At 38.4% G+C, this 15,633-nt stretch overlaps 1 protein-coding gene across 3 annotated transcripts in view; it reads left to right on the top strand.

Annotated features, from left to right (window-relative positions):
- ppef1.L (protein phosphatase, EF-hand calcium binding domain 1 L homeolog) overlaps positions 1-7,119 on the top strand; it is a 30,614-nt gene extending 23,495 nt beyond the window's left edge. For all 3 annotated transcript variants that reach the window (XM_041581814.1, XM_018246267.2, XM_041581815.1), the window contains 6 exons: positions 562-747; positions 1,711-1,853; positions 2,057-2,163; positions 3,502-3,665; positions 4,916-5,000; positions 6,588-7,119. In XM_041581814.1, coding sequence (XP_041437748.1) covers positions 562-747; positions 1,711-1,853; positions 2,057-2,163; positions 3,502-3,665; positions 4,916-5,000; positions 6,588-6,796 — 894 coding nt within the window. In that variant the 3' untranslated portion in view covers positions 6,797-7,119. The remainder of the gene's footprint in view (positions 1-561; positions 748-1,710; positions 1,854-2,056; positions 2,164-3,501; positions 3,666-4,915; positions 5,001-6,587) is intronic.
- The last annotated feature ends 8,514 nt before the right edge of the window (positions 7,120-15,633 follow it).

Consider the following 15,633-nt stretch of genomic DNA (forward strand, 5'->3'; position numbering starts at 1 on the left):
CAATAGCAGCAATGATCCAGGACTTCAAACTTGTCACAGGGGGTCACCATCTTGGAAAGTGTCTGCGACACTCACATGCTCAGTGGGCTCTGAGCAGCTGATGAGAAGATAAGCTTTAGGGGTCGTTGCAAACTATCAAACAGAAAATGAGGTTGGCCTGTAATATAAGCTGATGCTACAGGGCTGATTATTAAATTCTGATGCTAATTGCACTGGTTTCTGTGCTGCCATGTAGTAATTATCTGTATTAATTACTAATCAGCCTTATGTTGTGACATTTCTATTCTATGTTTTGTGTACTGTATATTTTGAGTCAGTCCCTAAGCTCAGCATCACAGAGCATGTGCAGTGAATCAGCAGAAAAGAAGATGAGGAGCTACTGGGGCATCTTGGGAGACATAGATCTGTACTTTTAAAGGGCTGTGGTTGCCTTGGGCTGGTACAGAAGCCCAAAACATAATGTACAACATTTCTAGCTACTTCTTTAGTTAAGCTTTAGTTCTCCTTTAAACACTGGATAAAATGTAACTGATCTCACCTGGAAATTTCTGCATTTTAAAGGTTGTTGACATACTATGGAGCGACCCAAGAAGTAAAAATGGCTGCACGCCAAACAGCTTTCGCGGCGGTGGTTGTTATTTTGGGCCAGATGTAACCAAAAAATTACTGGATAAATACAATTTGAAAATGCTCATACGTTCTCATGAATGCAAACAAGAAGGGTATGAGCTATGTCACAATGGAAAGGTAAGATGTTTTTCACTGGATGCTTAAACGTTTATGCAAAATAGTTCTGTATTAAATACAACTCTGATGAATCCTTAGGAATATAGAATCTAATAAAGTGTGTGTTTGAATATAGATTGAACACAACTGGAATCTAAAGATATTATTTATTTAATGAGCAACTGTGACATGTACAATAAAACACACAAAGGGAAAGCGAAGATACATTGGAGTGTTTAATTAGGATCTTCCATTCAATTCTGACTCTTGTGAAATTTCAGGGAGTGGAATTTTGTGGGCTATTGGTCTCAGGTCTCTTGCTTTGTTCTTTCCCAGATACAGTTGCTTTTATTGCAATGTATAGGGTGGATCAAATACTTAGACACATTGGGGCAGATTTATCAAGGGTCGAATTTCGAAGTACAAAAAACTTCGAAATTCGACCATCGAATTAAAAAACTTCAAATTCGAATATCAAATTCGATTTTTTTCAGCAAATTTGGCAATCCTGCGGTCGAATAAAAATCGTTCGATCAAACGATTCGAACGATTTTAGTGTAAGATCGAAGGATTTTTATTCGATGTGTAAAGAATGTTGTAGAAGGTCCCCATAGGCTAACATAGCACTTTGGCAGGTTTAGTTTGGCGAAGTCTTGAAGTCGAAGTTTTTTTAAAGAGACAGTACTTCGATTATCGAATGGTCGGATATTTGAACGATATTTACTTCGAATCGAAGTAAATTGAAAGTCGTAGTATCCTATTCGATGGTCGAAGTATCCAAAAAATTACTTCGAAACGTTTTGGACGTTAGTAGATCTGCCCCATTCTGTACATGTCATAAGCGTGTATCAAAGGAACCAGGCTGTGTGGTACGCAAGATGATGGTCCCTGCGATTTGGCTGTTTTCTGGCTGTTTTCTGTATTTATGCTTGCTGTAGACATGTCTTTATAATACCCATATAAATTGTATTTTATTGTTCATAGGTTGTAACAATCTTTTCAGCTTCCAATTACTATGACGATGGTAGCAACAGAGGAGCCTATCTTAAACTGAGCCCTGATCTGACCCCACACTTTGTTCAATACCAAGTTAGTAAATGCACAAGGAAGCTAACTCTCCATCAAAGGTGAGCATATACAGTACATTGAACTATGTCCTCTAAAATGTATTACATCATGTTTAAATAAGTGTGTAGAAACCCTAGTTCTCAAGCTTTCCCAATAGATCCCATAACTGTACCGTTACAGTATTTCTAATATTAATAGTTTTCTTGTAGGGCCGGGGAACCTCTAGTTCATGGATTAATTATAGATTTTGTTTTCCTTGCAGAGTGAGTGCTGTTGAAGACTCAGCGTTGAGAGCACTCCGTGAAAAAATCTATGCACACCGTTCAGAGCTAATAACTGCTTTTCAATCATGTGACTCGAAAGGAACAGGTGAGGAAATGTTTTTCTATGAAATGCTTTACTTGCATATCCTGTATTTATTTATAAGAATAACAAAAGAAAGAAAACATCTTTATAAAACCATTCTAGCAGTAAGTTTTAAAAACTAAAAATACTATAGAACCCCTTTTGAACTTGCTTTTGTCTTACGCACGCACGAATGGCAAATCAGTGATCAATAATGAAGCAAGTTCAAAAAACAAGTAATTCCCTAAAAAGTGACCAGAGTACTCTGTGTTCCATAAATGATCCTCACAGTCGGGAGATGGGATATGGGATAGTACACTACGGGGCACATTTACTAAGCTCGAGTGAAGGATTCGAATGAAAAAAACTTTGAATTTCGAAGTATTTTTTTGGGTACTTCGACCACAAATAGGCTACTACGACCTTCCATTTGAACGATTCGAACTAAAAATCGTTCGACTATTCAACCATTCTATAGTCGAAGTACTGTCTCTTTAAAAAATACTTTGACTACATACTTCAGCAGTTTAAACCTACCGAGGTACAATGTTAGCCTTTTCTTACATTTTTTTGATTGATATATATCCTTCAATCGATCGAATCGTTCGATTCTAAGGATTTTATCGTTCGATCAAACGTTTTTTTCTTTGATTGAACGATCGAACGATTTGCACTAAATCCTTCGAATTCAAAGTGGGTGGAAATCCCTATGTATCAAATTATTATTTTGAAGTGGGTGGAAATCATTAGTGAGACATAACAAAATTTCAAGTAGATTTCTGCTCAGTTAACAAACTTTCTCTTAGGGAAACATAGGGCTTGTTGTCAGAAGACACAGCATTTGCATTATTGGGTATTTTCTCTCGTATAATTGATGAAGAGGTACAACCCCATCTGCCATTGTCCTGCCAAGTAAATGTGTCAATATCATCTGATCTCTTCAGCAGCCAACTGAAACAACTATTCCTTTTTATGCTTTTGCTGCAAAATAATAAAGGACTAATGAGGTTAAATAGAAATGTCTTAAATTGATTCTTTTTCTGCAAACTGAGACGATGCTGTCTTCCTTCCGGACTCAAAAAATGCAACATTTTTTATAGTCCCATATTTGATATATTTTCCTTATGTGGTACCACAAAGCTGGTTGTAGTGTTTAAATTTATGAAGCGGAATATCTATGTGCTGATCTGATTTCTGAATCGAGTATGGGCAGATGTTAACAAGGACAGAATGTCAGAAATGCAGGAATTTGAAATAGCTTGCTTGAATAATATGACAGAAATGTCAAACTGCTCTTCAAGGCAAATGTTTTAAGTGGGTCTTAGCGAATAAAATCATTAAATGGTCATTTATATTTACAAGGAAAAATGTCCATCGGTGAGTGGGCAGCCGCAGTTGAAGCTGTTCTGCATCTCGATCTTCCTTGGAGGACTCTGCGTCCTCGACTTGTAAAGCTTACTTCTGATGGAAGTGTAGATTACCTTTCTTTTTTTGAGGATCTTCAGATTGAGCAGCCTATAAAAAAGGTATGTATACTGTAAATCTCCTTGTTTACTCTATTTAAAGAGTATGTTTATTACTATAATACATGTATAAGAATACTATAAAGCTTTATTTATGATGCCTCCTGAGGCCTTATAGTGGAAAAAACAAATAATAATAATGCCTTTGCAGACTCTTAAACAGAAATATCCATAGACTGGAATAGTTTATAATGAATATAGTACAGGTACGGGACCTGTTATCCAGAATGCTTGGGACCTGGGCTTTTCTGGATAAGGGATATTTCCACAATTTGGATCTCTATACTTTGTCTACTAAAGAATGATTAAATCATGAAATGAACCTGATAGGATTGTTTTCCCTCAAGTAATTATTAATTATATTTTAATTGGGAACAAGTATAAAGTTTTGTTTTTTAATTACAAATGAAATATATTTTAAAATGTTGAATTATTTGAATAAAATGGAGTCTATAGGAGATGCGCTTCCCCATAATTCAAGGCTTTCTGGATAACGAGTTTCCGTATAACAGATTTTCATACTGGTATAATGATTTGAGATGCACTATGCAAAATATACAGTGGAGTTTGGAATGTCTCATAATGATGCACTTTTATACAGTCCTACCAAATGGACACCCAGCTAAAAGCCTTATTGATCATGCCCTAAATTCACTTTTATATAAATTGGTGGCTGTAACATGGCTAAAAAAAAATCAGAATTTTGCCCGAAAACTCTGAAAACTTTGGGGTATTGCCAAAAACCCAGCGCACATCAAAAAATCATTGGGACTTCTCCCATTGACTTATATGACCTCGACAGGTCTGAGATGCCGGATTTTCGGATTCAGACTTTTCCATCCTCAGGGTTTAATAAATTCCGAAAAATTCGTGATTTTTTTAAAAGTCAGATTTTATTTAAAAAAAAAAACATGAATTTTTCGTGATTTTTGCATTCGGAGCTTAGTAAATAACCCCCTTTGTGTAGCTTGACAACATAAAGTGAATGGGTATTACCTGCAGATTTTAATAATCTAGTGTGATATAAAACAAATTACTTACATTGTGTGATAGGTGTCTGAGATACTACTGGTATTTACTGGCACTATACTAGGTAGTTACTGCATGAGAGTGTGGAAGGTGTGCAGCCCTATTATTAGTTTAAAGTATTCTCCATAATATCCTGTAGTTCAGTACTCAATAGATAGATAGTAATGGTCTTGTTTTGCATTTTTTTGGATAATATATGGCTTGTTGTTTTCTTTTAAAATTAGGTGCAGCCAAACTTGATTGAAACCGTATACAGATACAGAGCAGACCTGGAGATCATTTTTAATATTATTGACAGGGATCATTCAGGTAACCTGATTTCTTACTGATGCTTTGTTGATACAGTATATTAAAACTCCGTGGGGGGGGGAATGTAATTAAAGTTGCAAAGAGAAAAACAATTTGCACCAATAAGAATAAAAATTCACATCTCGCTATATAATAATGTTCCTTAAACTGTTATTGCATTGCGAATTGTAAGAAGTACTTGAAGGTTTGGTAATCTTTTGGAGCAAACATAACGACTTTTTCAGTAAGAAGTTTTATTACATTTACTGCCCATTGGCGCAAATCATAAAATTCGCAAATGGTCTTCCACTGTCGGAAGTGGTCACTAAACAGTTTCCTGGTTCACAAAAGCTATATTAAATTCGTGCAAAGCAAAATGTGTTCACGCAAATCCATAACTTTCCGCATTGCGAATAGTATTTCCGTTACCGACTTTTATTATATTCCCCTGACATCCATCAGCCTTATCATCCCTTCTCAGTTTTTGGAAGCACTGCATGTAAAACACATTACACGTGATGATCCTAGGTAATCGCTCAAAAACAGCTCCTTACGCATTTTCGGGCAATTATTTGAGATCGCTGTATGTAATGAGTTTTACTTGCGGCGATTCCAACAACTGAGAAGGAGCAGGTATTTCTGGGCGTTTTGTCACTTCTGAAAGATTTCCCACTAGGCGTTAAAGTGTCCCGTGTGTAAGAGCACATATAATACATTAGAGAGGCTTTTTATTAGTAAAGTGAGCTTGTTTACACTTTGGAATCCTACTGGCTACCAGAATTCTACCAGAATTAGTGAATTCCTTCCCTGTAGATGCATAAAGGATTAATTCCAGCACCGTCTCTAACTGATACTTATCCTAAATGAAAACTCTGATCGTTATAGGCCTAAACCGTGAACTTGATGTGCTTAGTTACATGAAGCCACACCCTAATCCAATCAGGAATAATAGCAGCTCCAGACTCACCCCTCGCGGGTTTTCTTCCTCCACTCGGTTCCACTCCAGTACCACGTGCTCAGCCACCAGTGCCCAGCTGTGCCTTTACAATATAAGGACAGATAGGCGGCACTTCAGATAAAATGAATAAAGAGTATTTATTCCAACAGTAGATGGATGCACATTGCCTTATGCGTTTCGGGAAAGAATTCCCATAATCCATCCCCTAAACTCATTTTTTTTGGAGTCTTTTCCACCTAAATAGAGAGAATATTTTGAGTTCTAGTTCATGTCGGTTTGCAAACCTTCAGCCTCCAGAAAGCAGTGAATCCTTTGAGTTGTGATTCAGCAGTCAATGGAGGACTACATTGTGCTCATTCTTTTCATACAGTATAGTACATTTTAATGTTCCATGTAATATATTAGTAAGTCCCTGCATCTTTGGCTGTGAAATGGCACTGTACTTCAAAAGCATGATTATATATATTTTTATTTTGTTTGTTAGGAGTGTGGGCAATAGAGAATACCTTGAGTTCTAGTTCAGGAACAGTGATGTAAAATCACTATATTTCTACATGGGTACCTCATTCCTTATTGTATAGAAGTCAGTTACAGTTTTCCTAGCATCCAGCCATGTAGAAATGTGTTCTGATACCATCTCTTTTCTTCAGGTCTTATATCAATCGAGGAGTTCCGTCAGACATGGAAGCTTTTCAGCTCTCACTTGCACATTAACATAGACGATTCAGCTATTGATGACCTGGCCCACAGCATTGATTCCAACAAAGATGGCAGCATTGACTTTAATGAGTTTCTAGAAGCCTTTCGTGTTGTTCAGAAGTTTGATCGCAAAGCTAACAAAGGAAAACAGAAGGCTTAATCTGAAACATTTGGGTGTATGATGAAAACTATGCATTCATGTTGATTCTTGCAAAGGCAAGTGGTCTGACCATAGCTGCCATCTTATTTAATGGGTCATTTGGTTCAGAGAGAAACAGAAGGCCAATTGCCTGCAATTCGGCAGCAAATGTTTGGAATGTGTATGTATATAAAGCCTCAGTTGCTTTTCAGTTTGGGTTACAACATTAGTGGCTTAATGTGCATTGGCCTGAAATGGAACTTAATGTTTGTGCCATTATGGACAATTTATCTTCATTGCTTTTAATATGCACAAATTATGCTAAATAAACTTTAAGCACCTAATCAGAGCACATTAAGAATGTTTGACTGTGAGAAAAATGGATTCCAGATCAGAAGGTGCTGGTATATTTGAAAGCTTCTTGGTATACTTATTCTGCTTTATTCCACATTTATGAAACTACATAAACTGCTCCAAATATACACTAAATATGCAACTTAAGTGCAGGGGCGTATTAATAGCTTGACTGTATTTAAAACTTAGAAAAAAACATGGAGTCAGATTTACAGTGATCAGGTGAGATTCTCATCGGAGAAGTCTTTGGCATTTTATTGGTGTCGCTCAGCCTGGAGATATGTGAGAATATTTATATCTAGCAATATTGCTTTAAGAGTACAAGTAGTTACAACTACAAGCTCCTCAGCGTGCATGGTGCTCTTACTCTTCATAATATCACAAAGTATACTGAAATTGGTAGTCCAAAGTATAGTGTTGTTGAGCAATGATACTTAGATTCCCTTTAATGCATGACAGAGCAGTGTGATGAGCCTGTAATCCTGAACAGTACTTATGGTAGAACTATTAGGTCAAAATGGCCACCACTGATGTCGGTACTTTGCTGAGCAAGTTGATTTGCACGAGCATCCCAGTAATTTATTTCTCCCCAGCTCTGCTGTTGATCGGGGAAAGTAAGGTTTTGTGAAAAACCAGTGAAACTTAATACAGTACATGCAAGTAATCATGGCAATGAGACATTTCAGAAACTATTCCTGGCTTTAAGGTCTCATGTATAGCTGAATGTGCAGATTCATTTCATACTGTGCAGTTCTGGCCACACTCCAATAATATCTTGTATTGTGATGCGACTAGGGATGCACCTATTTGGGATTTGGTTGAATCCCAGAATCCTTCATGAATGATTTGACCAAATACTGAACCAGATACGAATCCTAATTTTCATATGAAAATATGATGTATGCATGTGATGTGACTAGGGGTGCGTCTATTTAGGATTCAGCTGAATCCCCAAATCCTTCACGAAAGATTTGACTGAATACCGATCCAAATCCTAATTTGCATATGCACAAAAGTTGAAAAAACATTTTACTTCCTTGTTTTGTGACAAAAAGTTACATGATTTTCCTTCCCGCCCCTAATTGCCATATTCAAATTAGGATTCAGATTTAGTTCGACCAGGCATGAGGATTTGGCCGAATCTGAATCCTAATGAAAAAGACCTCATCCTGGCCCATTTCCAAACCAAATCCTGGATTCGGTGCATACCTAGATGTGACATGTGTTTGATATGCAAAGATACTTTATGCACTTTTCACTAGACTTTGATATCATATATGCAAATGAACCAACCTTGCCTAAACATTGAGTTTTGTGGGATAGAATGTTGGTAAGAGACAGCATCTGAACTTGTTGCTATGACTGATTCTGTGTTAAATCTGGGTGCAGTTTCCATTTTATCAGGAGAAAAGACTTACGCAGGTCAGTTTTATTTGCCACGTGCTGACTTCTACAGGTTTTATCGATGACATTCCCACATTTTATCATCTGCTTTCTGCACTTTAAATCTTGTTTATAATTGTTTTTGTCTATGCTGTACCAACATGTGATTGCTATATTTGTATAAGGGATGTTTCATGTATAGTACATAAAATAAAGTTTCACCAAAAATGTTTACTCTTCTATCCACCAAATATTCAGTGTCCCCTATTAATATCAGATATTTTGATGGATAGAAAGAGGATTGAGGGGAAAGGGGGTATGGACTGGGGGAATGGGAAGAGGGATGAGGTAGTGATGGGGGATAGGGATGATAGGGATGATAGGGATGATAAGTAGTTGGGGGATGGTATTAGGAACAGTAGAAGTTTGATAGGCACTGAGTTGGTAAGTATAGGGGGAGAGTGATAAGGACATGTGTTGGTTGGCTTCCAAGCTGATTACAATGTTTTAAAAATTCTAGTGGAAAAAGTTTTGCCCCTTCTTGTAACTTATGCATTTGATATGCTTTATATTTTGTTCCAGAACATCCCTTTGTGTTAGAACCTGATGTGGGTTTAAGCTGCTTGGATACTCATTAGTGAAAATAAAGTGTTTACTTATTGCTTGAGTGATTTTGGCATAATAGCAAACACCGTCATGGAAAAATATGCATGACACCAAACAGGCTATATAATGTGATAAATGTATGTTATATTTTGTACAGTCCGTGATAGCTTATATGGAGGATGCCCTTGTTGTGGAGATAAGGACTATCTGGAAGTGAGGGGTGAATTTATTGAGCATGCGTGGATTTGTGGGGAAACAAACTCACTTTCATAAAAAAAAGTTGCGCATGTAAAAATTGTCACACACATAAAAATTGTTGCACCCATTGACTTTAATGCAGTTGGATAAAAGCGTTGTATGCATAAAAATTGTTGTGCGCATAAAAATTGCTGCACGGCAAAATAATTTTGACGCCCATTGACTTTAATGCGTTTCACAAATTTTTCAGGACAGATTCGTCCATCACTGCTATCTGGTGCTATCACATTGACAGAATCGCTTATTTTAATTCCCAGGAAAGAATAATTTGACTATTTCTGTCTATTTTTTATTTATTTATTTAATATTAATGTGTAGGTTATATTGCTCTTTCAGCAATTGTTACTATTTACTTTTTACTAACTTATTGCAAAAAGCTAAATAAAAAAACAAAACAAATATATTTTTTAACGATATATATTCTTCGAAAAATAAACTTCATTGCAACAAGCAGCAGATATTGGAACATAGCTCTTATGGAAGAAGTTTTTCTTTGCACGCAGTTGTTTCAATCGGACGGTCACCTCCACCGTCTTTATCTGTTATAAACACATTTAAATGTATTCTAGAAAAATATTGTTACATTTTTTGAAGAAATTCATGTGACAAGTCTTTTTTAGTATTGTCACTGTATTTAGGACAAGAAATGTAGTAAAGTAGAGCCTTGGTTGCTCTGCAGTGACTCTGTTAGACTCCACATATGTGCAAGGCACCATCTGGGCATCATATCTCCCCTCTAAATTTGCACTTCTCCTGCGCTACAAGCTGCCAGTTCTTAATAAATCTGATGGCAGCTCATTTCCTTGTTCAAAACACCTTGCAGGTAAAATAAATCAAATTACTGATGACAGAACGGACCAATGCAAGCCACAAGTGACTTGGCAACATTAGAGTTCTGATTTTTTAAGTAAAAAAAAGTCAGACCAAACTAGAATCCATGATTCGACCTGATTTATTATTAAAAAAACTTCATAAAATCGGTTCAGAATAAAACTCGAAAAATGTGGGTTTTTGCAAAATAAAAAAAAACAAATTTTTCAGATTTTATGCATGAAAAGCTCACATTTTTTGTGAAATCCCTCAAAACCCCCAATTTTTTTTGATTTTTGCCCAAAACTCAGCACTGATCACGATATCTTCAAATTTAAAAATGGGACCTTTGCCATTGATTTCTACAGGACCCCGACAGCTTGGAGATGGGGTATTTTCTTATTTGAGGTATAATAAATCATGAAGAATTTGAGGGTTTTTTTCATAAAAAAAAGTAGGGTTTTTTTGTACTAAAAATTCAGATTTTATAGTAAAAAAGTTTTTTGGCTGAAACCAAGTACAATTGCGCCGCTTCTCCGCTCTTTACCCAGCGGTTCTTTTAGGGTCACGGCAGGATTTTTTAAGCACGGGGACGGAGCTACTGATCTACGCTTCCGTCCCGATCAACTTCCGGGACCTGAAACCCTGAGCCAGGGCTCCTATCAGCAGAAAACTGCACCGGCCTGGGGTTATACCAGTGAGCACCACGGAGCGATCCTCTTCTGTCTTCCTCTTTCTTCACGTGGCTGTGCATGCGCAGTAGAACGAAAAGCTGAACTTTAACTAAAAAGTCGGCTATTTCGTTCAACTGCGCATGCGTCTGCCCCAGGAAATTAGAAGACAGAAGAAGAAGGAAGTGGATCACTCCATGGTGCTCACTGGTATAACCCCGGGCCGGTGCAGTTTTCTGCTGATAGGAGCACCGACCTGGGGTTTCAGGTAAGTCAATACAATCACTTGGGGGTGCCTAACATTTGCCACCCCCAAGTGCAACAAGCCTTTCCTTCTCCTTGAACCGAATTTTCCTCTTTAATCACTAATTTATTCTAAAGACAAACAACTTCACTTTGACATTCCTTAACATTTACTCAGTGAATTAATATAGGGGGCACTTGTTGAACTGTATTTACTGAATGTAACAAGGAAATATTTGGTGCATATTATCTTTCATCCTGTGTGTAAAGTTTTTACCTTTCTATGACACTATACAAGATGGTGATTCCAAGCTCTACATAAGCCCCACCTGACAGGGATGAACAGTTAGACTTCTCAGAAGTATATTACGCTTGTTATAAATAGCAGCGTCCAGTAGCATCAGTCTGTTTTCTTTTTCCATTTCAGTGGCATCAATTCTCCCTTTAAAATTAAAGTGTTTCCATTTGTAAATCAATGCATACCCTCAGGCATTTAGTTTATCACCATGCTGTCACAGGAATGGGATGTGGGGGAGGTAATAGCTTGTTCTTCGGTTTCACAGTAAAAAAGCTTTACATAGACAACCTCATACCTCATTTAGTCAGGTAGGCTTCAGGAGCCATTAGTGCACCTTCATCCCAGGCAAGGACAACTTTACCTACAAACCAGGACACTTATTTTTTTAAAATTTGCCGTACATTCTTGTAACCCATTGGAATGAAGCTGGACATATGAAGCATATGAGTTGTGAGCAACAGAACTGGACATAACTCCACAAACAGCGAGCCTGATGTAAACACCAACTAGTATCACTATGGAGGTATCCAAATTCTTTCTAATGGTAGGCATGTGCCTCTCCAAATTCAGTAAGTATTATAATAATTATATCAAGCCTGGGCATCTGTGCAATTATCCCATGCAGGTACTTGGTTTCTAGGCTCATGTATGAACATTTGGAACAAGGTGTTTGTTTGTGTTATATAGACTATAGACTAGTAAATGGCACTAAACAGTACATAGATCATGTCGTAAACAGTGAATATGTATATTGTCTTCTTCCAGAACACAGAGGGACAAATTCAAATCTGAGTTTTTACCACCAGTACCGGACTGGGGCGCCTGCAGCCTCAGGGGCCCCCATAACATCCCCAGCCCCCCAGCCACAAACCCCCTCCGGGAACCCTTTCAGCCCCCCCCCCCCGCACACTTGTGAGTGTAGTTTCCTGCACGTCAGAAGAGCACATCAGTTCGGGGGCCAAAAAGAGCCAGGGCCCACCGAGTTTTTTCCCGGTGTACTGCCGGCCCAGTCCGACCCTATTTACCACTATCTTAGGTTTCCAAGGCCGTATTTTCAAGATTATCAACTTGTTTAAAATTCATGTGCAATGCCAAATGTATTTCACTTTCACGTGAAAAAACACTCTTGTATTTGCTACCATTTAAAAATTCATCTCTAAACAATACTGTACACTAAAGTGTAATTAGTAAGTAAGAATGTACTATAGCTTCTCACTCCTCCTGCTACGTTACAAAATGGTGAAAATAAAAGTAAATAGCGTTTTGGAGCTGCACAGCACAACAGTGATGTATTCATGAGGGACAGGTGGGATGAGACACGTAGGCATCCCCCTATTGAAAAATGTTAAATGTATTATTGCTAGTGCCTAAGTTACATTCATTCATTAAACCTTGATTTTTTTTTGCTGGTTGGGCTTTTAGGGGGGGGGGATTTGAATTTTTGGTTGGGAAAAAACCTTGATTTTTTTTAGATTTATTATACGCCAATGCTGCAAAAAGCCTGAATCCGAAAACCCGGCAAGGTCATGTATAAGTCAGTGGCAGATGTCCCTATCCCAATTTGAAGATGGGTTTAGCCCAATAATCCAGGCAGGGCTGGCTTGCCTGAGCGCCCCAGTGAACCCAACTGGCTGCACTGACCCATCTGCCGCGCGGATGGGGCAATGTATGAGGAGCAAGTATGAATACCACACTCCCCATCGCGTGCCTGCGCGCACATACGCGCAATCTAGCGAGACGACCAGACTCTGCAGACCGGACTGGAGTAGGCAGCAAACAAAAGTACATGCCTGGCGCTCTCTAAGCTTTGCGCCCTAGGCACGTGCCTACTCTGCCTACCCCTAGTTCCGGCCTGGGATCCAGGAAATTCATGGTTTTGATGTGATAACTGAAACAATTGAGCGATTCGGAAGTGAAAGCTGAAAAATTCATATGATTCGGATTTTCTCTCTAATTTTTCCCGGCCCATTTGTGTTATTTTATTGATAAGCTAAAATCATGGATGGGAGTTTGCTCAAGCTTGGTTTAATAAAAATATGAGATAAATTCGAGTAAATAGCCCCCTACATACTTATGCTGTGCTAGCTAACCTTCTTGGGTTGAGCTCTTCCTTCCACTTTCCCAACCATGACCTTACATTGCCAGCTTCTTATGGTGGCAGCCTTTATTTATTGGTGCCCCCTGCTCCGCCCAACACCGGATTTAGTGGGTGGGTGTCCCGAGCCCATGCGTCCCTAGCACCCGCCCGCATACCCCCCTCTGGTGTGAGCATGCATGCGCACCTGCACCGGAGCGCTAAGGAGCAGTGCTCCCTGGTAAGTGGCTGGGCGGCATGCTGCCCCTATTTTTCTGCAACCCTAGGCTCGGGCCTTTGTGGGCTCGCCACAAATCCGGGCCTGGCTCCACCTGCCCCCTTTTGTCAGTAACATAACTAGGTGCAGGCCATGCAGTCGGGCGTCCCATCCCCTCTGGAAGCGTTTTTCTAGGCGGCTATGAGGCCACTGCCTTTTGTGATGTCAGTCTACAAATAGAGTTGCCGTGCCAGGTCAGGTTCAGGTTGGGAGGGATAGGGTTAGGTTCGGGAGCAGGCCTTATTTTTTGTTGACCCAGACATAACTACCATATAGTCCTTCCATTAAGGATTTCATAGGTCTTCAGTCGTATACCATCCCACAGTGGCAGATCACACTTAAAGAATCAACTTGATAAAATCTAATGACAGATGTTGCTTTCTTTTTCTGCGTACATTTTCTGCGCACTGGATTTATCCCAAAGTTCCCGTAGATACTTAACATCCTTTGTGTACATTCTATTGACAGTGAACACCATCAGGTCTAATGGTTTTATACACCGCGTATACACTGGATATATTGGTTGTTCACCTTCCAAACAATTTTTTCAGTTCAGTTGTTTCAGATTGTTGCCCAGAAATAAAGACTTTTTTCAATTACTTTCCATTTTTTATTTTTTACAGTTTTTTCCAAAATCTAAGTTTAAAGTTGAATGTTCTTGTCTCTGGTGTTGGAGTCTGGCAGCTCAGTAATTCAGACTCTGAACTGTTACAATTTTGCAACATTTAGTTGATACATTTCTCAGCAGCATCTCTGGAATATTAGTAACTATTGTATCAATTCTATCAGCTGCCTGTAAGGAAACTCATGAATGCATCAACTAAATGTATCAATTTAGCACAGTTTACAGGGTCGGTGACCCTACCTTCCCAGAGCAGCTTTAGAAGGTGAAAAATGAAAACTTACACTTCAATATTAGAAAAACAGTCATAGAAAATAGAAAATAATTAAAACTGAGAAAAGTGTTAGAAGATGAACCCCTTAAAATTACATTTTGGCCAAAATAATGTCTGTTTCTACAACAAGCCTTTCCCCACTCATCTACACAACAACTCTAGTCTACACAGCAAGTTGGCCTGTCAACATTGTTTTGCATGTCTGTTTCTTAAAATTAAATTACTACATTTATGCAAAGTGTAGTAAACTGAGCCCTGTGCAGCTTGGGTTATTTTTCTTAAACATTTTATTTCAGGTATCTCAACAGCTGCATGTGCAGGCCTGAGACAGTTACAGAATGGGAGAACCTTTTTCCGCTATGGTGGGATTTATGCAACATATGCCTGCAATTCTGGATACAGACTTTTGGGATCCACTAGCAGCTCCTGTGTCAGAGGTCACTGGAGAAAGCCTGCCCCAGTCTGTGTAGGTCAGTAAATAATAATATTGGAACTAAATAACTTTTTCCAAGAAGTATTTGTATGCAGTATTTTAATTTGTTTTTCATGGGTTTGAAATTTGGATTGGTTTAAAATTTTAGCAAATGCCACACCATCATCTTCTTCATGTGTCTGGGATATTTGCTGTGGCTCTGACCTCTGCACATATTTAGTAAAGAAAATATAGTCTATTCCAATCTAAATTCCAATTTCACTCTACTGTACCTGCACACAGCCCAGTATTACATTGAGAAATATGTGTAGTGCAAGCCATCCTTCACTAATAGTAAATCTTTTTATATTATCAATGAATGCATGCAGACAGCTTTTTATTTGCTAAAGGGTTTAGTAATAACTCCAACACATTTAACACCAACTGGAGTTCCTTAATGCATTTTCATAAGATGTCCAAGCCTGCTAGGGAATCTGATGAAGTGTGTAATAGAAACCAGAGTCACACCAACATTGAATACACTCATCCCCCTGTAAGAAGTACTACAGGACTGCT

The sequence above is a fragment of the Xenopus laevis genome, chromosome 2L (assembly GCF_017654675.1).
Source record: "Xenopus laevis strain J_2021 chromosome 2L, Xenopus_laevis_v10.1, whole genome shotgun sequence".
In the NCBI taxonomy this organism is placed as follows: domain Eukaryota; kingdom Metazoa; phylum Chordata; class Amphibia; order Anura; family Pipidae; genus Xenopus; species Xenopus laevis.